Source organism: Falco biarmicus, chromosome 9 (genome assembly GCF_023638135.1).
Source record: "Falco biarmicus isolate bFalBia1 chromosome 9, bFalBia1.pri, whole genome shotgun sequence".
Classification (NCBI taxonomy): domain Eukaryota; kingdom Metazoa; phylum Chordata; class Aves; order Falconiformes; family Falconidae; genus Falco; species Falco biarmicus.
In genome coordinates this window covers 52,882,167-52,909,037 of record NC_079296.1, presented here as the reverse complement: position 1 = coordinate 52,909,037, position 26,871 = coordinate 52,882,167, and the positions used below count along the sequence as shown (strand labels likewise).

Below are 26,871 nucleotides of genomic sequence, written 5' to 3'. Positions count from 1 at the left end.
GGTCATTTCTCCTGCAAGATGGGGAAAGGCGTAGGCCGGATCACCACAAAACACTTACCAGACTCTGCTCCAGAGAAGACCCGCATCCGTGGTTTCAAAATCAGTTTTTTAAGTGGGATTGCACGGCTGTTGGGCATGCTGGTGTACAGGCATGTCAGACCAGTTTTGGCAACAGTTCCCTGCACAAGGAACACGGGGCCAGTCTGCAGAGTTAAACAGTGATACCCGAATGGTGGGATTTGGGAAGAATCTTGGTAAATTAAAAATAAAACTGCACAATAAAAGTCTGTAAGGGTTTACAGGATCAGGTTCTTTCTACAGCATTCTGTGCAACATGTGGGCATTATATGAATTTTGGTGGTACGTTAAGGAATGGATAATCTGTATTTGGTTATTCTCCCAGACAGTAATAATAATTTGAATGAGGAAGATTTTAAAAAATGCATCTGGCAACTCTGTGGGTGTGTTGTTTTGGTTTGGGTATTTTTTTTTTCTTACTTTATATTGTGGGTTTTTTTAAAATAAGAAAGTCGGAGGCACCAGAAACAACTCTGAAATAATTATGAAACTAATAAATAATCCCTGTGCTCTAACGTACACAGATGACTTTCCAGAGGAAGCAGCCAGGGCTGCGTGTGCAGCAGAAATGGGGAAAACTCGGCAGCCGGGGGGGCCGAGCCGCTGCGGGGCCGGGGGGACCCCAGAGCCCCCCGGGAGCCGGCTGGTGCCTGCGCGGCGGCGGGCAGTAGGACCCCGCGGAGGGGCGCCCGCGGAGCTCATTTGTTCCGTGGTGAGGAGCGCGGGGAGCGCAAGCCAGCTCGGACGGGCTGCTCGTTCATTGCAACGGTCAACAGAATTCTGCTTGCCAAAAAAAAAAAAAAAAAAAAAAAAATCCTAACCAAAAAAAAAAAAAAAACCAACCAACCCACAACAAAAAAAAACCCAAAGGAGAAAAAAAACAAACCCAAAAAAACCAACAGACCCAAACCAAAGTAACCCAATCCAAACCTCTTTAAAAAGAAAGAAAGAAAAAAAAAAAACCTCAAAACCAAAACAACTCTTCCCATACCCCCCCACCCCCCCCCCCCCCCACCCCCAGAAAGCAGAGACCAACTCATCAGCGGCTCATGCAGGAGCAGGAGGGGTTTTGGAGTTAACTGCATGCAGGAAATCTCTCACATCCTGAGTCCCAGCTCGCTCCTCTGTAACTGTATATTATGGTGCTGCTCTCCAGCCCCAGCTGATGAAAGTTTCTCTCCCCCAGCCCGGGCTGCGATGCCAGAGCGCGCCCGTGCCGAGCGGCCGCGCCGCGCCCCCCCCGCGCCCCCCAGCCCCGCGGCCCCTGCTGCTGCTGAGCCTCCCCTGGCTCCTTCTGGCATCACCCGCAGCGCAAGGTAAGTACCCGCCGCGGAGCTGGGGACTTTCCTGAAGCCCTTCCTCAACCCACGCTCCATTTTCAGGGGACAAGCAAGGGAGAAGTGACCTGAACAAAATCAGCGCAGCCGGCTGCGCGGGGGGCGCTTCGCCGGGCGCTCCCAGCGCTGATTTTGCGGCGCCCCCCCCCCTCCCCCCACCGCAACGCTCCGCCGTGCTGGGCGGCGGGGTGTGTGTGTGTGTCCCGGAGCTGCGGATCTCCCGCTGCTCTGCGCGGAGTGAGGGTTGCCCTGTCCCGTCCCGTCCCCCTCCCGGCGGGCCCTGCTGCGGCAGGCACGGCCCGCAGGGTCCCCTGCACGGCCCCGGGCCGGCGTGGGGGCTCCGGGACTGGGATACTGGCAGCGCTGGGATACTGGCAGCGTTCGGCTTCTTGTTTCCAGCCGGGAAAAAAATGCCTGAAAAAGCCCAACCCCGCCGGTAAAGGCGCCCCGGCTGGCGGGCGCTGCCCGGCTCGCTCGGCGGGAGCCGTGCGCTCGGTGTTTGCGGGGCTGGCGCGGCGCTGGCGCCTCGGGGACGGGGACAGCCTGGGAAAAGCCCCTTGTCCTTCGTACAGCCGGTCTGGGGCTGGCTGAGGGGTCCTGGGGGGGGGGGGGGGGGGGCAGGGCCTGTCCTCTTCGTTCGGCAGCAGCTGACAGCGCGTATTTTACGTGAGAGCGGAAGGGAGAGTCTCCTCTACAAATACGTGTAACGGGTCTTTTTTATTGCACCTTTAAACCTGGTAAATGTTTGCTTGTCTCCGGATTTATCCAGAGCAGCTTTTACTGGGACATTGGCTCTGGGCTTGCTGAGGGAAAGATGGAGATAGACTTTAGCACATGTTAGCCAGCAGGCTGAAATGCTAGGGCAGGCAGAAAGAGCTGTTGCATTTAATCAAGCACCTAGGATTTATGTTAATGAATTAACAGGAGTTGAAGCTTCCCTTTGCCTTTGTGAGGGGTCTATAGTTTCTTGTCGTCAGCGTTTCTGTTTACACCAAATCAGCGCACAGGGGCTAAAGGCTGCAGCAATTCTTGGGTAGATGAGTAGAAACAGGCCCCCTGTTCCCTTGCGATGGGTTGGGGGTGGGTTTCTTTGGGTTGAGGCAGCACATTCCGGCCAGGCTGCTCCATGTCTTGGAAGTGGGCTGGAACAGAAGGTAAACTTGACTATGCATCCAGAAAAGTTTGAGGTAAGATGCTTCAAGCATTCACATGTGACAGAAACAAAGAAATGAACAAACCCCAAAGTCGTTGTCCATGCAATAGAGTAAGAGGGCAAGCTGCAGGTGACTTAGATCCAGCTTGCAAACGAGAGAGCAGAATGGTAAGTGGGGGTGGGAATCCTGTCACCTGTGCCAGGGGATTCCCTGAGAGCCAAGCTGAAGCTCTAAGGGTGAATCAAGCTCTTCGTAAAGTGTGTGTCAGCTGCTCATCCTTACGGTGCCCATCTGTAGATGTCTAAGCTTGAGCAACAGTGGTGCTTGCTGACCCTCGCAGCTCAGCTGGATTTCAGCTTTGCCTTGCTGCATCTTCCTTACTCCCCTTCTCCCCGTAACATGTGTATAACTTGCTCTTTGGCTTCCGCAGCCAGTGTGCTCAGCGAGCATCCTCTCCTCTAATACCATTTTCTTCCCATGGAAGAAGAGAACAGCTTTAGCTTTGCCCAGAGCATGTGCTGCTTTCTTGGTCGCAGAGGTGCTGAAAGTTACAGCCGCGTGCTTCTAGACCCGGCGAAGCTGCCCGCTGGCGACGTGTGCTGTGCTGGCACTCCGCTCCACCGGGCGATAGGAAGCTCTGCAACTTCTACCTCAGCTGGCTTTGCTGCTGAGCCTGCTTCGGGCCCGGTGTTAGTGATCTGAGGGGCTGCTGGGACATCCTTATTTTTACGTAAAGATATGCTCGGTGATCATTTGAGTTTAAGTTATGATAAACCTTGAAAACCCGTTTTGGAATGTGGTAATAGACATGCATGAGGTGGGACTGCCCTAGTAACAGCTCTAATATTAACCAGTAATTATTAGGTTATGAGCCAGGCAACTTCGAAGTAGCCTTGCCGCTCACTGTTAGTATGAGTTTCCTTTCTCATTTTGTACAGTTTTACAATCGCCCTTCTAGTTTTCAGTATTGCTAGCTCTTGGTGGCTGGCTGAAGGGCCTCATGGACAAAAAGGAAAACTAATTGAAGTACCAGCCTCAGCAAAGCAAAACTGGCTTTGCTATCCTTGTGGAGGAATATATATAATAGGATAAGATCTAATCTTATGGACTCAATCAAATTCCTTAAAATCTCCATCTGCATAAGCTTTTCACAGAGTCAAGGCCTCCTTGTATCTGCAGGGCAGACAAAGTGGTGGTGTGTAAAGGTAAACTCCAAATTACTAGATGCTAAATCTCTTTTACATATTAGGTGTCAGCTGGAAGGACAGTGGAAAAATAAAAATGCTAAAATTGCAGTCCAAAATTCTTTACCTTCAATTAAAATAGCTTTTCTGTCAGATTTTATTGTTGTTACTGATTGCAACTGCATTAGCTGTAACAGAAATAAATTACAGAAGAAATCGTGTCTCTCGCTTTAAACCCCATCTCGCCAACACACTGTGTTTGAGAGCTCACTTTCAAATACTGTCTTCTTTCAAACTGTTCCAGTGTTTGTGGCAGATATTTATGGCCTGTGTATAATCACCTTCTTGTCTGATGATTATCCCTATCAGGTCCCCTGCAGGTAGCCTGGCACGAGCTGTCACTGTCCGGGGGCTCCATAGTTCCATGCCAAAACACACCAGCTGAGGATATTATGCCCACTCTTCAAATCATGTTCGCATCGTTAACTCTCCTGCTCGCTGGGGAGCTGCTGGCTTGTTTGCTGCTGTTTTGTTGGGCATCTTCTTGCTTTCCTTGAGATTTTTGGAAAGGTCTCCATCCAGCCACAAAGAGCATCCGTGAACTAATGATTGACAGGCTACGTTCTGGGCAGCTTTTCATCCTGCTTGCAGCGCAGAGGCTGCCCTGGTGGCACTTCTCTAACGACACACGGGTGACTGCAGCCAGACCAGGGCTGTGTTTATCTGTTGCTTCCACTGAAGCTGTCAGCTGCTGCTGATGCTATTGATCATGAAATTCTGTTTTAAAAAGGCTGAATTCATGTACAGGCTTATTTGGTCCTCCACCAGCCTTGTTCAGCCCCCACATACCCTAATCCTGACAGATTTATCACTAACGGTCCCTATGTTTCTAACATACCTCACATTGCCAGTGCAAATTGTCCAAGGAGTCCAGCTGGGCTTTGTTTTATTAGTATTCATGTGCATCCTTTTGGGCAGCACCGTTTGCGCTCCAGGGCTGCAGTGCTGCATGCGAATGGCGAGCAGCAGGCTGGGTTTGCCAGGCGGGCAGCAGGATGTGGCCAGCGCGGGGTGGCAGAGAAGCCCCCACATGCGTGCCCAGGGTGCTTGAACAGCCCGGCTTCTGCTGGGGGTGCTGCCAAGCCTCCTGTCCAAAAAACCCTGACTTCTGGAGACTCTGCTTGAAGGCTGATAGCGTGGATTTTCTCTTGACTTCTGCTGTGAGCGTTGTTGTGAACAAAGAAGTGACGTTTCTAGGGTGTTTGCAGTCAGGTCTGAAATACTGTTGGGTTTATGTGGCCAGGCTCTGCTACGCCAGCAGGCTCTCCCCAGCTTCGCACCTCACGCAGATCCAGCCCTGCTTAGGATGCCAGGCCCTTCACGCTATGTGCATTGGAAGGATTTTTTTCTTTAATTGCTTTTTCTGATGGCTTCTTTTCCTCTACACGTTCTTGTGTTTTACTCCACATCATCTCAGATTTTGCTCTTCCTGTCGTGTGTGCGTTGTACTTGCACTTCAAGTGGCTTTTCAGGTTACTCCTAGGACAAAGTATACCACTTCCAAAATTATACTGTACTAAAGGCCTAAATCACGCCTGTAGAGGCTTCTCTAAGGCCCCGCTGAGCCTCCAGGGCAAATCTATGACAAATCAAATTAAAACCCCATGGCTTGAGTAAGTCTGGTAGAGGGTTGCAGCTGATTCTGGATAGGACAGCACAGTCCAAAAGGACAATTCCCTTTGTTTCTGGGGAAAGCAGAGCAAAGTGCTTCAATGGTATTAAATTTTTATCTTATTGATAAAAGGATCACAGTAACTGAGAAAAAGTATTGTTTCTTAGGAGGCCTCTGCTCCAGGATGTTGACCCTTCTCCTTTCAGTATCGCTTAAGAGTTTGAGACTACGTTGATATCGAGTGTGATGTTGGCATCGATGCTTCAGAAAGTGACTTGATGAACTGCATCATCCAGTCAGAAATGCTGAATCATCTGTTAAGTCTTTTCATGTTGTTTCGTTATTTTTTTATACCCCGTGTAAATGAGTTTGCTGCTTTCCATGCCTTGGAGCTAGGATGAGAACTATTTGGTTAGATTGGGGGTGGGGGATTGTCCATTCACAAGGTCAACATGACAAACCCATTGATTAGATGAACACATTCTTCCTTGTCCAAAATGTATGATCTAATAAGGCAAGAAGTGAAATGTTTCACGGCCTGTTAACCATGCTAGATAATACACAGCAAGGCATAAAAAACTGGATGCAGAATTTGGTACAAAAGAATCTTTAACTAGTTTATTTTTAGTTATTTGTTAGGAGGAACTGTGTCAGTCCCTGTAAATTTAGTCTTACTAGTATGTGTTGTATGTATTAAGTGAAAAACCTTCCTCTGACAATGGTGAGTTGTCTGTTTTCTTGCTTCTATTTAATCTGTTATCATTCTGAAAACAGCTGATCAAGCAAGAGAAATAAACCTCATGTGTGACTGCTTACCTTTGAAAGAACATTCTAGAATATAAACTTCACTCAATCCAAGTGCTTATGGGATTTTGTTTTGATATAGTCACGTAAAATAAAATATCTGGAGTTTGTCATAATGCTACATTTAATAATGTGAGCATATGGGCCTGACCATGTGTGGAGCTGAACATCACCAATATTTTATTCAGCAGCAGTCTGTACGCAGCGATGGTAGTGTGCTAAAGATCCGCTGTTCCTTCAATGATTAGAAGACGTGAGGAGGAGTACTATTGAGTCCAGGTTATTTAAGCTTGTTTTGCATTCCTGTTCTGCCATTGAGAGCACGGTGGTGACAGAGCTACAACTGAGAGTAAAACGTGGCCTCTGTAGCTTACGAGGAAGGATGCAGCATCCCACTCCTGATCCGCGTTCCTTTGCGAATTGGAGATCATAAAAACATATCTGGATTAAAAACCACGCTTGCATTTTGACACAGATTTTAAAGCAAGAGGTAAGCATTCCAAGTGAAATAGTATTGATTTTGTCACCTATTGCCTCTTAAGTGAGCACCCCGCCGATGAGAGATTTTGGGTAAACCCTTGTGGCTCGTGGGGAAGTGCAGGGTTGTTGGGGAAGAAATCGTCACGCTTCAGGAAGAAGCAGCGTGTCTGTTTATTGTGTCCTGTATGTTCCTTGTGTGTGGGTCTGATCCTCAGTTGGGATAAATTGTCTTATTTCCATGGATCTGGTTCCTTTGTACAACCGGGCACTGATGTTCTGTGCTATTTGTTTAAAATCTGCTTGACGGGATCAGAGGATGTGTAGGCTAGATAAGCAAAGCTACGTTAGTGACCTGAGAAGATATCTTGACCTGAGGAAACAATAAAAATAAATGTTCGTTACTCCTGTGGCTCATCCTGAAGAAGCCTGTGAAAGTCAGGAGTTATGGACCGATCCAGTGCTTATGGTGACATTTGTTGTAAGGTCACACACATAAACCTGAGCAGGGTAGGTGGCTTCAAGAACATTAAGTAACTCTAAGTTTTCTGTTCATTTGTGTTTCAAAAAATAGAGACAGGTTTCAGTGAGAGCTTATGTTAGTACATGTGCCGTTCATTTTCCTTTTTCTGCTGTTGTATAATGCGAGTAGCAGGTATTCCCCGCACAAACAAAAATGTGTGATGGATATTGCCTCCTCAGCCCAGTGTCTCGTTTGCTAGGCTTGGGAAAGAAATACAGATCGTTTCCCACACACGTTTACCTAAATCAATCCCGAAATCTGCTTCAGCTGGATTTGCAGTGTTTTCGGCGTGATTTCCCAGAGAACATCTGAATGACTGATTTGTGTGCATGTGATGAGCACAACTCAAGCTCTCACTCAGTAGGTTTTTTTCACTGATGATTGTATACGGGAATGAACATCCCTCAATACAGCTCTGCTAAGGATTCCTTGCACTCAGCGAGGGAGGCCAATAAATCACTGGAGAAAAGGATTGTGTCTTTTAAAAGACCAAGTGGAAATCGTATTTTGGGGATTAATTTTGAACTTCATTCAGTGGAAAGTAGATTTCTTGAGCATTTGGAGGGAGGAGCTGGAGAGGAACGCTGGATCTGGACTGTCACGTAATTATGTGGACTTGTTGCTGAAAAATGAATATATGCAGTACTTTGACATTGGGGCTCTGTGGATTACTTTTGCCTGGGCTTCTAAAGCACAGATTATTGTTTCTCTCCTCAAATGAGTGGTTTTGTTAGGTGCTGCCTCACTGATGCTGAAGGGTGTGAGGCTGAGTTTATAATCTAAATGAGAATCTCTGAGACTGGGATCCTCTGGAGAAGGAGCAGCAGTGCAGGAAGAAGCAGATGTGCCCCGGTGGTGCCTATGCTGGGATGATGATGGGGTGGTGTTAAGATGGGACATCTTGCGCTATGGCATCCTGGAAACACCTGTGGGAAAGGCATTGTGCAGCCCTTGGTATTTTTTACCTGTTATTAGTCCTGTCCCGCTTGTTTTATGTGAGAAAGAATGACTGGGATGATTTATGTGGTATGTATCAGGGCTTGGAAAAGAATTATGGACGGTTTGGGTTAGAAGGAACCCAGCAAGCTTAAAACAGGATCTGCAGCAAGGGGACAGGAGTTCTCCTAAGCTGTTATGTCACTTACTTTTCAAAGCTACTTTGGGTTTGAATCTTGCATTTACAACATGACATTTTTGGTGAACTCCAAGCCCTGAGCTCTTCCATGGGGGGAACCTCTTGATACGTACCCATCACCCGGTGTGCCAAAATGCCCTCTGGTTCAATGCTTTGTTGCTTTATTTGTCTCCTACCTTGAAATGTTTTCTTCTAGGGGAGAAAAAAAAAAAAAAAGAAGAAGACAACTCTGTCTTTGGACTGGTCCTGCATAGTAATTCTTCAGTCAAACGCGTAACAACATCACAAATGAGGCTGGACAGCTGTTTCCCTAATATAGTATATGTATATATACTATATACGTAATAAAGCTTGGTTTTCACAATTTGAAATGCTCCGCAGTCTCCCTGCCCCCTCCTGCAGTCAATGGCAAATGTTGTTCTCCAAACTCCACTTGTCACATTTTGTCCTGGAGAACAGGGAGGATATTGAGATATACTGGCTTCTTTCCTTGAGTGCATTTCAATATGTATTTTGTATAATGAGAGCCCAAATCCTTCTCGCATTACTTAGGCTTTAATCACACTGTGCTCTCCCAAGATTGCTTTAATCGCATTTGCATCAGCAGGAGTAACTCTGTATGATGAGCAATATTTCATCTGCAAACAGAGGAGACAGATCTCGGGCACATGATGAGGAAGGAACTGGCTGTCCTGGATTCGTTGCAGCGCAGCTCTCTAGTGAAGAATGGTGTAGCATCCTGATTTGAGAAATAGATATTCAAGAATTAGAGTGAACAAAAGCTATTTTTGCTGTTTTCTTGAGGACTGTCAAGTGTGATAGTTCCCTTTTAATTTTCTCCTCAATGGCTTTTTTGGCATTTGTTAACTCCCAAGAAGCGCGATGCTGCCTAGTGCAGCACACATCATTTTGTACTTTAGCCATGACATTACCGTATATGAGAACTGAAAAGTTATATAGATATTACACCAATATATAAACCATGTGTGTTAGAAAGACAAGTTCAGTTTTGAAATATTTGACTTAGCTATGCTTTTCACTTTCAATCTGTGCCAAACATGTGCTTGAATGACTGATGGAGTCATATGGTTCCCTGAATAAAGCACTTTATTGTGCGCAGACTTAGAGCCTTCCAACAGTTGTATTACAGAAGCTTGAAGATTAAGATGATCCAACTGCTTAGGGGGTATGTTCCACAATGAACATTTTATTTTCCTTTATTCCCCTCTCTCTCTATTTTTCACCTTAATATGTGTCATTAGTTTGTTCAGCTGGTCACACAGTGACACTGACCACAGAGCCTTTGGTCGAGAAGAACAGCAAGTTACCTTGAAATTTCAGCTTTCACTCCCATGTTTGTATTAAAATGTTGAACACATGACTTTTTTTCCATGGAGTTTATGGGATTTCGTGGGGGAGGGCTGTTCCCTGTCGCAGATTATTTCATCAGCAGAATCACATTTAAGAAGGGAATAACTCATGCAAGAACAAGTGATGACAGGAGATAGTTCTTGGAATTATAAAACTGAAATATTAAAAAGCCTGGGTTTAATGCTGTTTAGTTAAAGGGGATCCGTGCATCTCAAACTCCTATTTCTCATCTGAGCAGCCGGTGCTTGCGAAGCTGCTCAGTGCAAAAGATCAAGCGGACGTGCTGCAGTCACATGCGGACCGGTGCAAAGCTGACAGACCTGTCAAGCTGGAGAGGGGATCTTTTTGTGTTAGAAGCAGAAAGAATGGAAAATTGATTTCAGAAATGCGTGGAGTCATCTTGCTGCTGCATGTCCTCAGGCTCATCAAAGACCTTTACTGACTTTTGAGGTTTTAAAAATTTTGTACATGAGTAGTAATTTTGCAACGGGAAGGAAAATGCAAGATTCAAGCCCAAGAAGATCCATGGAATCAGTTGCTTTCCAAAAGTTACATGTGCTTAAATGCCTGAGGTCTTGGGTTTGGGAAATGGGGGAGGAGTGAGAAAACAAGTAACACTTTGTGTTAGTTAGGTGGCTTGCATTTTTCTTTTTTTTCTTTCTTTTTTTTTTTTAATAATTATTTTCCAGGCAGGCCATGAAAGGACTAATTTTATTAGATTTTGTGGAGAGAATCAATGTACTGCTTAGATGTGCAAAGGTTAATTGGAAGAATAATTTATGATTTTGAACTAATAAAAACTTTACTGCAAAAGATAAGATTTCTATATTATGCGCAGTCAAATCTTGCTCAGCCTCTTGTGCTTACATACAAATGAGGGCAGAGCCCGGTATGCTCTGTGCTGTCTTTTTTAAAGCTGTGTAAATGCTGTTAGTGGGATAATGGGAAGTAACTTACCAGCATGGTGGAGTTTCTGATTTTTGGCCTTTCTTTTGAGAGGGCATCTTTGTTTTCGACTGGTGGTTAGTGTAAAATTTAAGATGGATGGATGGGTGACTTTAAGGCAAACTATTGTTTATTTGACCCTATGCGAGTTACTGGGCTTTCTGTCTTTAACCGTGATGCACTGGAAATCTGGTACTGGTTTATTTTGCAGCATTTTCATATTTATTTTCAGATATTGTTTTAATTTGGATTTTTGTTACATTAGTAAGTGACCAATTATTATTTTTCCTGCCTCAAACAGAATGGGTACCATTCTAGAAGGTGGTTTCAGCAAGATCTGTGCCTGGATAATGTTTAGCTTGGGTAATGTTTTGGCTTTTGCTGCAAGATGGAGTAAAATAGAGGACTGGAAGCACAAATCCCCACTCCTAGGCCAAAGAGTTGGATAGTTGACACTTTTTTTTTTCTTCTTTTTTTTGGCATGATATAGTCTTAGTCCTGATGTTAACAATTTCCATTTAAAGCAAGTTGATTTTTTCCCCCCTTGATCCGCAAGAGCTGGATGTGATCCTCTTTGCTCAGAACTTCTATATTGCAATCCTATCTAACTTTATGTATAGCCACTTTATACTCGTCATCTATAAATATATCAGCACTGGCAAGATAAATACCAAAAGGTATATAAAGCTAAAGGACAGTCATGGGTCCTGTCATCTTTGGTTTTGTAGATTATGCAAAATAATTCTTTTAGTTCCCTTCTTGTAATTCAGTCTTTCCACTTCCCTGCTCACCCTGGCAGCCTTTCCAATCCACCAGCTCCAGGCTGAATTAATCTTTTGTGAATGCAGGTGAGGTGAGGAGAAATGCCCGCAGCATTCCAGATGTGCTTCTATCGCTAACTCTCAGGAGTAACTTCAATATCTGATATTCACTGGAAACACTTCTTTTGATGCAGCGTTCCAGGACTGCCTTTGCTTCACGTGACATCAGTGTTACACTGAATAGCGTGTATGGGTCTGTCAGGTGTCACTTGCCTTTAAAGATTACTGCTCAGAGCAGAAAACTTACTAGTCCCTAAGGGTATGACCCTCCCTTCTGTAGTACTTGGTTTCAGCCCTTTGCTCCAGCCTGCAAGTTATTGGATAATTTGGTAATATTCCTGTCCTCTGTGCAGACATCGTCTCCTAACTTGGAGTATTGGATTTCAGGAGGACGCTTGTGCACGCTGAGTAAAGGTTGCTGATAGAAATACGGATCCTGTATTGTATTGTACTTATTACATTTTCTTACTGAACCTTGGTGGAAACCTTCCTTTACCTGACTAGTTAGTGATGTGCTCGGTGGGTAGTTTTTACTCCTTACTCGGTCTCCTCCCCTTCTTAAAATTCCTAAGTTCACCCCCATCTTGAAAGGCAAATGCTTGTCCTTCTCTCTTAGTGTGTGAGCTTGGTAATTTTGAATTAAAAAGTTCTATTTTGAGTCTGGAGGTGTTAAAAGAATCATCCCAAATAAGATGTGACGGCAAATGATGTGGGGAATAAAACTTTCCCATCTGACGGGCATCCCGGCTGGCAGTGGTGGCTCTGTTGGGATGCCTGCCCAGCTCGCTGGGGCTGGTTGCAGAGAGCAGACCCGAGGTATCCTGGGCTGTAGGGGAACCCATCTGGCAGCAGAGCCTGTGGGGATGCCTCAAAACTAATTGCCAATGGTCCAGCGCATGCTGTATGCAGCCATGTGCATAGCCCTTCCACCACACGTAGCCAGAAATGACCCATCCAAATCACCGATCCCACTGACTGTGAACTAAGCAGAGGAAGCTGAAGAAAATGAGGAGGGAAATGGATAAAGCATGCCTCTTCTGACTTCCACGGCATTGCCAAAGCCCTGCGATACAGAGCAGTGCTGTTAGCTGTTTTCAGTTTGCAGAAAAATTACTCCGTTCTATTATTCTTTCCTGTCCTAAGATTATTCTGGTGCATTGGTGTTTTGTTGCAGAACAAAAAGCAGATAGGCTGTGACTTACAACTCTGAGCCCATTTGTAATATGAAAGGTAACATGAGGATAATATAATTTAATTCCATTTATCCTTCTTTTATCCTATTATTTTCATATCTCAGCAGTAGCTGCAGTGGGTTGCACGAAGGGTGACTGGATGCGGTGTGCCAGGGAGGGGGCTGCGGTCTGGGTGGGCTAGAGATGGACAGCCTGCAGCGTTGCCAGGGCTGAGGCCATCAACCCTGGGCTGGGCTTTAGTGGGGTGCTGGTGCTTGGGTGCCTCGAGACCCTGACAGAACCATGTTAACGTGCGCGGCAAGATGTGCAGATGGGATTCCCAGAACGTGGATATCCACGACGGGAAGGAAGCACAGCATGCAACATTGGCTTGATCGTAAATCTGTATATGTTAATAGATGGATGGTATTTATAAACCGTCCCAGGTCTGACTCCTCCCTGTGCCATGCCAGGGGAGCAGGGAGCAAAACCAGCACTAGCAGGATGGCAGGGGTCTGCAGCTGGGGGGGAGCATTTTCTTTTTTTCCTTTCACTGAATCCCATTTTATCCAGACCCATTCAGCCCTGAGAGCATTCACCTTTTTGTTTGTCATAAGGACAAATAAATTACACTGCCTGGCTAAAAGCTTATTGATTTTAAGTAAATGCAAATCCGAAGCGTGTCTGGGCTTCCTCAGGAGACAGCAGCCCTTAAGCAAGGATGTCCCTTTGCATGCTTAGAGTTTATTTTGTGCAGAGCTCGGAGGAACCGAAATACAAAGCAAAAAGATGAAAACTGTTCTTAACTTCTTTGCCAATGAGTCCTTGTATGATAGTGTGCAAAGAAGAAAAGTTGTAGAAGTACGTGGCAGATGAAAAATATTGAAGCCACACAAAAGTTAATGTCAGATAACATCTACTCATCTCGCTATTTGTACAAAGTATCTTTTATATTACTGAAAAAAAAAAGTATAAAGGGCACTACATCAGCTTGTGGGCTGCTTGCGGATCAAAAGCGTTACCTTCAGTGCAGGCTGAAAATAGAAAACAGATAGACACAACTGTGAAGTTTTTCATGTGAAAAAGTGGGAGACGAGCTCGCGTCAGGAAGAACTGGACAGAATTTCACTGAAATGGAAAATAAGTAGGTGAGTAAGTAGGTGCATGTGACACAAAAGATAGGAAACCTGGGTCTAATAAAAATTTCTGGTAATACAGATGGCCTGATTTTCTTCCCCTCTCATGACACGTTACCAAAATTTAAATTCTCTGATTTCAATTACTACACTATTTATACTGCTGTAATACCGAGAGTCCCTGTAGAGAAGAGGCCTCATTATTAATGTAATGCAAACAACTCTAATGGTTCCAGCTTCAAAGAAATCGTAATGAAAATGGGTAAAGGAGATGAAGAGTGGCAGAGAGGAAATACCAGCACGTCTGCGCGCATGAAGAACTGCAGCACTGGGAGCTCATGGGATGTGATCAAGGTGATGGAAACCCTTCGTTAGCTCAGATGTCCGGTCCCGTCCCATCACGCTCCTCTCCTGGTGCCCCTCGGATGCTCTTTGGGAGGGCTGGGCTTATGCTCAGAGATGGGTGGCCCAACACCCACAGAGGGAAACTGGGAGTGTTCTGTGCAGCCATTGTGCAAGAGACTGGGTGACGTGGCCCTCCCTGGGACAGATTCTTCAGTGTTTCTGACTTTGTTGGAGGCGAGGGCCGTGCATGCCAAGGCGCTCCGAGGTTGCCAGCAGCTGGCCCACCTTTGCATCTACCCAGAAGCCCACACCACTGCTCAGGCTCAGGGCTGCTTTGGGGCTGCACATCTGTTTGTCCCATTTTTTCAAAGTTTCCCACAGATTTCAACTTCAATTTCTACATTTTTTTTGGTCTGACTCTTACGGTTTTTTTGTGGTGTTTTTTTTTCCTCCTGACTTACAGTCTTTCCCTACCCACGTCTTTAGACAGCCCTTTAGATGCTGTCATCTTCCCCACCTCCGATGGGGTTGTGTGGGTCACTCTTCATTGGCTGTCATCCTTTATTTTCTGCAACGTGTTCTTTGAAGCTTTGCAGTGAGGCTGCAGAATCCTATTGGAAGGATTTACCTTTCTATCTTCCCCCTACTTTTATATTCACAGATTGATCTGGAATTTAAATATCACTTATGCAGTTTTCTTCATTTTGTCTCTTTCAGAAATATACACAGTACGTAAACATAATGACCTTAAATCAGAAAAATAAATTATTTGATTTACAAAAGGAACTGTAATATGCATCTATCACACTGGGGACAGTTGGGAGTTAAGCAAGTGCATGATGTTAAGCATGTGCCCAAGTGCTGTTCACAATGAGGCCCCATGACTGGGCTGCAGTGCTTTCTCTGCCTTCTTCAGGAAGCTGTGATTTTTATCACACCCAATAATTTAAATAAAAACATTCAGATAAGCAGCAAAATATTTGGCTGAAGGAAAGCAACTAGACAGAAATTGATCTTGTGTTTTATAAATGCTTATGGCTTCAGAAGAGTTTGCAATCCCTAAAGCTTGTCTGGTTTGTTTCCCCCAAATAAATTATCTTTTCCAATAAAGATATAACTGCTGCCTATAAACCTGTCTTGATGTCTGTCTCCAGACTATCAACACTTCTGCACAATATGCATTTTCAGTGTGCAGCTAAATAGGCATGTGTGTAAGATTAAATTTGCTCATTGTAATCTTACTTTGTTATGCACCGCAAGCATCACTTTGTCATAATGGAACAGGAGTAGGAGTGGCAAAATTGATCTGCACGTTGTGTAGATATTGTTCCCTTATTCCCGTGATATTTTTATAGCAGTTGCAGTTTCTGGACCATGACACGTAATGAGGGAATAACACATCTGTGCACAAATACTCATCCCTCCCTTTCCCCTTTTCTTCTGTTTCGGGTAATGTTGTGATGTTAATGCTTTGCAGAATTAATAAGAAAGGCAACTTGCACATGTAGGAGATACCAGAAAGACTTTGATGCTTCCTGATATCTAGCTGCAGCTCCATGGCGTAAGACTGTGTGGAAGTGATGCAAGCAATGCATCAGTGGAAGGAGAAGTACACTCCTAGGGTTTCTTAAAATTTAGGTCTCATGAGACTTTCAGAATGGAAATCATACAAAATAATAGAAGGACCTGAGTCATTTAATTCATATAGTTGTGACTGCTCTAGTGAGCCAAGAAAAAAAAAAATCAGGGCTGGAGCCAAACTTTTCTCATTTCTCTGATATATGCTTCATAAATTTCTGTTCTGTGCAGGGAGCTTCATGGCTGATAATCAGAATAAAGAGCTGTGAGGTTCTCCCTAGACCCTCCTAGACACATGAGATGGTACCTTGTACATCTCCACAGGGGTGAACCCAGTTGTGGGCAGGGTTGGGACCATCACTTCCAAGGGCTGACACAGTGTCCTCCCAGCCCCCTGTCACCTGGGCTTGGGCTGCTCTGAGGGTGAGGTGAGACCCTTTCCTGCAGGAACACCATACAACAAGCAACTTTCCTCTCCCCAATATACTTTATCTTTTCATCTTGGTTTTTTAAAAGCATGCTGGAAAATACCGAGCTTGTCTTCCTCTGGCATCGGCTTAACTGTGATGACTGCGTACAAAATTTTTAAATAGTTCTAACAGTGACTAAATTATTCTGCTCAAAACATATGTCTGGATTCTCAGAGTGTGTTAGGTGGCCAGAGGGGATAGGTCAGGCTGCTGGGATGGTGGTACTGAGCGCTGGGCTGCGTGGGCAGGTCCCTACAGCTCACCTCTCGCTCCCGTGCACGGTGCAGCCCTGAGCCACGGTTTAACTGCTGAAACGCTGCCCCACCACCTTCCCTCTGCACCTCCTAGCGCAAAGGCAATGGAGGAGGAGGAGGAAGAAAGGTAACACTGGCCCTTCTTCATCTTAACTGAGGGTTGTCACATGTCTAGAGCACCTGTGAAGACGCAGGTTTGATCCTCGTGGGGTCCAAGTGCACCAAGGGGCTCAGTGTGATGGTAGGTCAAGAGCGTGGCAAACCCCGCCAACATTTTGAATGTCCCACGGTACCTGGAACCCATCCCTATCTTCTCTTTAAGGCTTTTTCTCAATACCGTACAATGATGTTGTTTGGGGGGGCTGTTCTTTGACAGGCACCATGCCATTAGTATGTTTAGTGAGAGGAAAAACGCTCGATAAATGTTGCATGCAAATAGCTGTTTGACATTGTACTATGAAATGAAGTCATCTGACTGTGTAGGAGCTGAACATTATGTCAATGGGAATTTACATTCTCTTTTAGATTTTTTTTTTTCCCCCACTAATGAGAATGTGCCTCCTCGATGGTACGGGATTCTCGGTACTTTATGAATTCCTTGCATGTCCATATAGAAATGTCGAGGCTGCTAAATAAATATTCATTCTTTTGTTGCACCCAGTTCAGGATAGTTAAAACAGAGCACGACCACACATTTCCGTGTTTAGCGGAGTAGAGATGGTGCATTAAGAAATGTTTGGGGGATGATAAAATACCAAGGATTAAACGTGGTAGATCTGCTGTGTACGTCAAACCTGGAGCTTTCAGGAGCCCAGACTGGGTTGTTACGTCTATGCTGTAACTCCAGCTCGCAAAGCGTGAGGACTGGCTGACCCCATTACAGAAACGGGAAGGACATAAGGGAAAGTCTGGGATCACTGTCTGCCCTTAGGGAGCCTGTGTCATGCAACTGCAGGGTTTGCTCGCCCAGGGAGAGCAGGGCCAGTTACACCCTGGGCCACTGTCCCCCCGCTCGCCTACCACCACTTCTGCCTTGAATCTGACTCTGCGTGAATGTATCAGGGAAGAGGAATGGGGAGAAGAGGGACTGGGGAGTGGAATGCTCAAGGCTGATTTCTTACCTTGATTACGGAAAAATAGTCCTGATAAGATCTTATCTCTGTTAAATTCCTGCAGCTCGCTTACTGTCTTAATGATGACACCTATTGCATTTCCTCCTGCTATCATCTTCAATGAAAAAAAAAAAATGCAAAGTCTAGTATAATTATTAATGTAAAACTTTCAATAGTGGTGACAATTCCTCTCCAAATTTTTTTTATTTCAATTTGGCATCCCAGCTCCTTCTCTTTCCATCCCGGTATCTCTACTCCTGTATGGCCAGGCTTTGTCTTTTGCTGCTACAGAAGCGCAACATCTAATCAAACTCGACACTTCTCTCCCAGAACCCTAGCTCTCCCAGGAATTTGTGTAGGTTTTGACACTGACAATATGACCCCACAGTGTTTTAATGTTTCATCCTTTTCCTGAATGATTTCCTTTTGAAACGTGCCGCAGGTCCCTTAAGTAGCAAGGTTCACATTGCCAGCTGCTGTTCCCAACTAACATGAAGTGCTTCTCCTTGTCCCTAGGCGAGAATGTGGACAGCAAATTGGAGTCCCGGAGACAGCAGATGCCAACGGACCAGTCAAAAGATTATGAGATAACAATTCCCTTCCTTTTGAATGGAGAAGAGTGGAGACCAGTAAATGGCATTTATTCAAAGGTTAGTCTTCATTTTGCCTATTACTTTATTCTGAGGTGTATAACAATTTGAAGGCTTTAGGGGCAAGTAAATGCACTTAGCTTCATCATATCAATTATAGGAGTATTTTTTATATTTTTGTAGTGAGTCTGCTGTCTAAATTGTTACTTACCTAATTTCAGAAAATGAGTAAGGTCTTTGGCGGAAATTATTACCTTTTTACTGTAACGTGGCATTCTTATTTCTGGTGGCAGAAATGAAAGCTTGAAGTGAAAGAATTTTTTTGAAGAAGTTAACTTACATTGCTCAAGATTGTAGCATACAACAGCAAAACAGCCCCAAAACAGAGGGAGGGGCAAATACACCAAACACATTTCCTTGATTAAATACAGTATGACAGCAAAAACTGTAAGGAAAAGTGTAAATAATGTTGCTTTATTGACTGCAGCCTGAGGCATTACCTGGAGCCCATCATGGGAGATGGCCCCCGGATGCCACCCCATGTACTGCGGGGGGGATGGGGGGCGAGTCACCCTTCACACTCTGCTTTCCCCTTGCCTAACAAGGCGATAATCCATCGCTAGTTCTGACCAAGAAGAGATTGTTCCCCCTCTTGACAGGCCCTGATAAGCTTTCCTCCTTTTTTTCCCTTGGACATTGGCAGATAATATGGGCTTTTAGGAGAAAAGGGCTGTTTTCTGTCTGCTTGGTCCCCTGCTTGAAGCATGAAGACAGGTTGTTGTTGATTATCACCAAAGATGTCACGGGAATCTCTTAGCCAACTTTTTTAACTCAGGTCTGTTTTTCTTCCAGCTTACTTTTTTTTTTTTTTTTTAATTGTCAGAATGAGGAGAAAAAAGGGTTGTTGTTTGTTTTTTTTTAAAAAAAAAATAACCCAAGCAAAGCAAAAACCATCACATGGAAACAGTGCAAACAGCACAGCCAGCCCTTTAGGAACAACTTTCTTTAATGCATCGGGAAAACGTTTCATGGAGAAATCCTACTTGAGTTCTTGCTTTTGAATCTTTCTGCTGATTGACAGAAATAGGCTTGAAAAGAGATTTCAAAACTAGGGATCTGAGCTTCAAAAAACCTTGTCTGGATTAGAATTTTGTTTACTTCCCCGCCCCCCCACCCCCTCCTAAATGGAAAAGAAGGGCCATTCCTAGTTTTGAATATCTGCAGTGATGAAAGGGATATCATTGTGGGTGTGTAATGGCTTATCTTAGAGAGATAACACAGATGGCTTGGTCCTAGATATATGTGCAGTGCTATTTTTAGGTCATTTAATTAGAAACAGGCATTCTCCATATAGAGTTCTTTTAGCTACTCACTGTAGCTTTCTCAAAGCATTACAACAGAGTATCTTTATGTGAGTAATGATAATGTGATTTATATCATTAATTTGTTTCCCAGAATTACTTTCAGTTTAAGATGAACATTAGAAAAGATTTGTGGTTTGGTAGAAAGATCCAAGTGCTGTATCAGCACTTTTTTTCTTTGAATACTTCTTTTCCATGGAAACAGTTATAAATTAAATACACAAAAGTGCAGTTCAGGCTGTGGCAAGAACAACAGCATTAAATTGGTAGAGGAGAAGAGTAATGAATAGCTTGTCACATAAATATTGATCAAAAGCACAAAAGTTAAATACTGTTGTATTTGATGCTTAAATAGGAGCTATTGTTCTTCAACTCATTTCAAAGTGCTCCTCCGTTTTATTTTAATTTTATATGAAGTAAAATAAAGTGCAAGTACACAGTACTGCATAACCAGGGAAATGGTATTGCAATAGAATACATAGTAAAATAAATAATGTAGTTGTTATAAAAATGCCGAAGTATTAAAGTTATTTGTGTGTAGATAATTACCTCACAATGATAGCCCCATTCTCCACTCCTTTGATCATAAATACTCCTGCTTAACAACTAGCCCCCGATAAACCGTGCTAGTCATTTAGTGCAGCTTACTCTTTCTTTCCCATCTTGAAGATAAAACTGTCCTTTCATTTACCCCAGGAGTCACTGCAATATCTGTTGGCATATCTCATTCAGAATCTGTCAGGAGTTGTTATTAAGCTAATGACTTCCTTGTTGAGGGCCATCTATGCAGTACACTGTGCAGAGCACAAGCAAAAAAGCTGGAACTAGTCATTCTGTCTAATCACACAAACACAGATCTGCTCACCAGCAGCAATCAAATTACATTTATTGAGAAGGAAAAAAATTTCTTAGCTACACCCTGGATTTACTTTAATACAGTTAGAGTGCACTTTTTCAAGGACTTTAATGATTATAGGTATTTCCTAAGAATGACAGTTCAAATTAATGGTAGGGAAAATCACATTTTTAAATCAGATGTGTAATCAAATTGTATTTAAATAATTTTAAAGACATTTTAAGAAATTTGCATTTCCTTAAGTACCAATGCAGTGTTTTGTTTCTGGAGGGGACCTGCCTTTTACTGGGCAGATTTTCTCCCTGCCCTCCACACCCCAAGTCAAAGCCATAAGAGACCCAGACCAGGATCTCATTGTGGGAGCATTATTTCAGAAATGCTATTGCTTCTTTCTGTTTCGAAAATAGATGCATATGCTCATGCAAACACTTTATATAGTGAAACACATTTAAAAAATGAAATATGTATACTTAAGAGAAGTTACTGTGGAAATGCATGTATGTGTTTGCAACTGCGTGATGCCGTTCATCTAGGTAGTGGTTTTTAGCACTTCTCCTGGCGTCTTTTGCTAAATTCAGAAAATGCAGATCATTTTCAGTTGGAATATTTTGATGGTGCCCAGTGAAATCCTTTTATTAACTGGATATAATATACAGTTGCTAATCCTGAACATGCTTCTAAAATTAGTGGGTACTATTTTGAGCATCCAGTTGTTGCTAGTCAGGACTACTGATGCGTAACTGTATTTGTGGGCGAGCGACAGCAAAATCAGGACCTTAAAGTGTTGTGCAACGTCGCTGTGTGCTTTCAAACAATAGCTGCCCATATTTGGTGCAGATGTGATTTCCGTCTTCGCTGAAATTTTGTGTGCATTATAGAATGTGTTGATAGGTCATTACCATTATAGCTCCAGTTCTCCTTCCACTTCTTTTTTTCATTTGTTTGTCACTTTGCATTCTGTGTAGATTCCTTTCTTTTTTTTCTTTTTTTTTCCCCCAGCACTTGGTTTAAACCCAAGAGGGTTGGGTTCTATTTTTCTTAAATTATTATAAGGTTTGAACAAAATTGTTTCATTTTTGTATTATTCAAGTGCAGGGAAAAGACTCTTTTCCCTGCATGTTTCCAGCTGAATATTTTTCTTCAGACTTGGCTTGAGACTTGCAAATCAAGCCAAGTTTGATGAGAGTTGGGTAAGTGATGTTTTAGTACACAGAGCACTTTAGGGAAGATTTTTAGAAGACCATCTGTTTGGCTTCAGCTTTTATCCTCACACCCTGTTAGGGACACACACTGGCTAAAGTGTGCCAGATCCCTGCATCACAGGAGCTGTAGGTCAGGTAACATTGCTGGTGTTAGACTGGAGCCTGAAGCACATGCCTTCTCCTGGAGAGACAAGTGCTGGGCAGGAAGCAGTTCACATGGGCATTAAGGGTTTCTTGGCTCTGTTTCCATGCTTAAAAGGTCGTAACTGTGGGGAAACATTGCCTGCCAGAGACCATCCCGGACAGACTTGAAATAGTAGTACCGCTGGGGGAGATCCCGGTGTGGCAGTGCCCTGAGCTGACATTCATTCTCCTGGAGTGACACACTCATTAATGAAGTTGGCTTTGTATCCAGCTTTGGGTCCAGATCTTAAAATGCATTAGGTTTCTGGGAAATTGAAAGCATTTTGTGCATGCATGATATCATCAATTATGCAAGTAAACAAAGAGTCCTGAGGTTGTGACATCTGTCACTTAGATGCAGGTTTTTCTCCAGTCTTGTCTGTGCAGGATCTACCATGCCATCACTGGCTCCTGCAAGGACTCAAATACAATCACAAGGCTGATCAAGCGCCTTGAAAGACTGAATCCTCTGAGGTTTCTAAAAGCATAGGAGCAAGTCTGGGGCAACTCTCCTTACTGGGTGATGATTTGCATCTTTTAATGCTTATGCACACACTTTTGCAATTCTGATCTCTGTATCCATCTGCAATATTAAACGACTCCATACATAGGTCTATGCACCAGTCAGGCTCTAATTGCCGTTCATAAGGACAAATTTGTATGTAGCTGAACTTGGGCAGGGGTTGAAGGACCTGTAGCTGGGCAGCATGGAGCTGAGCATTGTTTCTGAACTGCCACATGAGAAGCTGGAAAGCCCTGAAATGCTTTAGGTTGCAAGTTGCCAGTCCAGGTTGCTTTCAAATGATGCAGAGAATTTGGTTTTCAACATGAAATTTGGGTAATGTATAGAGGACCATGATGCACGCGATATATCTGTTTATGGATTAGATCCTTAATCCACTTGAATCACAGTGAGTCTCACCTGATTCTTTTAAGTCTATCTTCTATCTGGCTGTGAGGAAGAACTTTACTGGGAGGGTGATGGAGCACGAACACAGGCTGCCCGGAGAGGCTGTGGGGTCTCCTGCTCTGGAGACGTTCAAAGCCCACCTGGATGTGATCCCGTGCAACCTGCTTGAGGTGACCCTGCTTTAGCAGGGCATTGGACTGGATGACCCCTGGTGCCTTCCGACCCTGACTGTTCTGGGATTGTGTGAAATAGTGCCACTGACCTCAATGTGTAAAACATATATTGGAAAAGCAAGCTCTCCCCCACCTTACAGAAAGTTAGACCTCTCGTTTGGCAGTGGGTGCTGGATGGATTCTGCATACCAGGAGACACAGATCTGTTGTGTTGAGGTTAGAGACAAGCAAAGCAAAAGAAAGATGCCCATGATGGGCAGAGAGGATGGGATGACCCACAGATGATTCCCTGATGAAGAACAGCTATGACTCTGACACCAATGACATTTAAATCCAAATAAATCAGAAAATAATTTTCCCTTGGGGGAGAGGGTAATGGATTCAGAGCACATTGAAACTGCTTCACCAAGTTTAAGCTCCCAAGGCCAGATTCTGAACTAGTGTGAATCACTTTCCTTCCTTTGGTTGGGCTGGTATAATAAGGTTTGCAAATCAAAATCTTAAAGAGATGTTTTCAAAAATGGAGAAAAGGAAGATAAGAAAACAGAGTTCCTTTTCTTGTAGCAATACTTTTTTCTTTCTTTCTTTTTTTCTCTTTCTTTCTTTCTTTCTTTCTTTCTTTCTTTCTTTCTGTCTTTCTTTCTGTCTTTCTTTCTGTCTTTCTGTCTTTCTTTCTTTCTTTCTTTCTTCGTGTTATGTTATGCTTTGACTATAAACTCTAGCAGTGAAATGCAAAGATAAAGATGAAGGCCAGCTATAAATACATACTTAGACCATATTTCTTCTCTTTTCTAAGTGTATGGTTGTCACAACTCAAAAGATTCTGCATATAAAGTGGCAGAAGATTACCATTTTTTACTGCTTAGCATGGATTGCATCTCATTGAGCTTGCAAAGAAGTAGCTTTTGCATTTCTGCCTGCCTCATTCGTGAAGTACTGTGTTATGGATTGTGTTCATAAACAAACATCAGGATCTTGATTATCTGTATGTCATTCTGGACAGTGATAACTTGAATCTCAATGTGAAATTCTCTACCACCTGTAAAAGTATCACATGCTCTGACAGCTGTAAGTTATCTTTATGTTTCTCCAGATTTATCGAATGTATTGGACATTACGCTGATTCTTTTACACCTTTTTGCATTTTTTTCCATACCTTCACTCTAATGCCCTAATTCAGCACCTCCTGAAACAGGGATTTTTGCCATTGAAACAAAAAATCATTGGAAGGAACAGGAAATGACTGTGAATTTGTTATGAAGTCACAGGACTAATGCTGGAGATTCAAGAACATATTTGAAGCTGCCAAGGGGGGATGAGCCTTACCCGTTTGGTCCTGTCTTCCTGCTCTTGCGTTGCTGCATTTCTCTTGCAAACTGGCAGAATATGCACGGTCCGTCATAGTCCAGTCTGTCATCCAGAGTCATGGTGTGCCTGCCAGCTTCAGTGTTGCTACGAAGTTATAGGTGCACCTATTAGAAATACCCCAATTTAACAGGATCTCTGTGGTGGTTCACATTTCCCTTCTTTGCTGCACCTCTTGGTGCTCTCACGTGACTCTAGCATTGGGGTGGATGCATGGCGTACAGCTGAGGGGCCTGCTATGTCAGATAATTAATTTAGTGCTCAGCGTTTTCAAGAGCAAACCCATTCAAGTTTATTTCATAACTGGCATAGCCTTCGTGCAAGTGATAATTGTTTATGTTCCCTTCAACAGAGCCTCCTGCTGTTCTTTTTCATTTGAAATAATTACCAAAGTTTAGACTTCCAGACAATTGTATTAAGGGGAATCATACAGTGCTGCTTAAACAGGTCTTTGAAGACTGAGAGGACAGCTTTCATAGCTCTTTTACATAGTTGTTTTACATATCTTAAAAGAGAGAGAGGCATAAACAGAATTTATAGTCCTTTCCATATTTTTATGACTCATGAGTATCAAATATAAGAGGCAGAGCTATGCAGGCTGCTAAGGCTGTGTCATCAGCTGGGAATGCAGCTTGGCACAGGCAGCCTCAGCGGTGTGAGAAACTGCACTAATCCTCGATAAAATTCTCTGGGAGATCTGCTCCTTGAGCCTTTAATTAGTAACCTGGTAGTCATTAATTTAATAGCCTAGTAAACAATCTGTTATTTCTTTTGCTTTTTATTAGACCTATACTTCTGCCTTGTAGGGCCACTGTGAGGGCTAATTAGTTCAAATATGTTCTATTATTTAATAACTCCTCTGTATTTGTTTAATTCAGAAATAGCGTAATTTTTGCATGGAAGCTATTAGGAAAGGGAATGTGTCACCTCCTCTGCTACTTGGTTGAATTTCTGTGGTGGTGCTGGTAGGGCTGGATCCCTTCACTGGTGAGCAAAAGCAGCTTAAAGCCACCCCTCTCACCCTATCCTGTGCAAGAGGAGGTTCTCATGGAGGAAAACATGTTCCCTTCTTCTCATCCAGCCCCGTAGCTATGTTTAAGCAATCAATCAATCTGATAATTTCATTTATGAAAAGTTTTAGAAATGTCGGTAGGTGATTCTTGGTTCTAGGGACTTGCTGGATCTTACGTAGCAGCTACAGGCTTGAGAAATTCCTGGAGCTGGGACCACCAATAAAAACTTTGTGTTGGTGATTGAGTAGGGGAAATTCTTTTCTCTGTCTGCACTGAATCAGTGCCCTGGTTTCAACTAGATACACTAGTATTCATTTCCTGCCTGAAACGCTTGGCCATACTGGGAAGTGTTAAGCAATTGGGATTCATCCCAGAAAATGGTCCATTTCATTTTTAGCTTAAGTGATACAGTGTGTTAAGTTTGTAAAGTTTTGTGTGATAGTTTATGCACAATATAAATAGCAGATATTATTGAGAGAGATTGCTATTTCAATAAACAGAAAATGTAGAGTTTTATATTAACCATTCACCAGACACTTTCCCCCCCCTTGCCCCCCTTAACATCTTGGAGCCCTCAACAGGGTGAAAGTCCCTTTCATGAGCCTGTATCACGCTGAGCTGTTGGGAGGAATTTTGTCATACTTGGCCAGTGAAGATCGCCAGTGATGCACTGGCGCTGAGTGAGCTCTGCCCCCCCCCGTACCACCCCGGCTCCCTCTGCCAGCAGCTGAGGCGATGGGACTCTGCAGAAGAGCTTTGTGGCGTTTGTTGCCTGCGACCCCCCAGCTATGAGGTAGTGTCTCAGATCAGAGCTGGAGGAATCCATTCATACGGTCCTCTGTAAGGTGATGGAGCTGAAGCCATGTTCTTTAGCATGAGTTTTCAGACTGGTATTTTAAAAAAAACAACAACACAACCAACCAGTATCCAAACAAACAGATCATACTTTCCATAATAAAAATGGGAAAACATATTTTTAACGATGCAGTTAATGCTAACAGCCCTTTAACGTGGTATTAAATCTAAAACTAAGTTCTTGCAATTATGCGGCATTATACTGGGTTTGTAAAGTGCTTGTACTGAGGCATTTTCATATTGAATTAATTTAGCTTATACTTGGCTATTTCATGTCTCTTGCAACAGATCTTGCAAGCGTAAGGTATGAATTTCAGTATTGGATTAAAATAATACTTTGCTTTCCAGCTACGAACATGTGATCATTTTTTTTTACAGGCAAGAGGAGAATCTCCCTTGTTCTTAATTCTTATTGTGCTTGCCTTGAGTCAAACGGAGCACCAGGTAATTCCTACAGCAGGCTCTCTCCCCCCACGTGCTCTTGGTATATGGAGCGTTCAGCTCCTGCAGGGAGGCGCTGGAGGACTCGCAGGCAGCGGCAGCAGCAGCACTTGGAACCTTTCAAAGGACTCGAGTCCTCTGAGCAGGGGAAGGCCATGGAAAGTAAGAGCTGCTGATGTATGCCTGACGAAGACCCTTATCTCAGCAAGACTTAGTAAATTGAATTCTGGTCGGTGTGTATTTTAGGGACCACGAGGTAAATTTAGCTGGTTGATCCATTGAGTCCCATTGTTAACAAGCCTGATGCCTTTGTTGTTGAATTATGGTTCGGTTTCAATATGATTTGCTCAACTC

At 43.7% G+C, this 26,871-nt stretch overlaps 1 protein-coding gene across 1 annotated transcript in view; it reads left to right on the top strand.

Annotated features, from left to right (window-relative positions):
- The first annotated feature begins 1,108 nt into the window (after positions 1–1,108).
- Positions 1,109–26,871, top strand: part of ADAM12 (ADAM metallopeptidase domain 12) — a 187,161-nt gene continuing 161,398 nt past the window's right edge. Inside the window, exons 1-2 of the mRNA XM_056352413.1 lie at positions 1,109–1,394; positions 18,085–18,218. Of these exons, the coding sequence (XP_056208388.1) occupies positions 1,244–1,394; positions 18,085–18,218 (285 nt within the window). The 5' untranslated portion in view covers positions 1,109–1,243. The remainder of the gene's footprint in view (positions 1,395–18,084; positions 18,219–26,871) is intronic.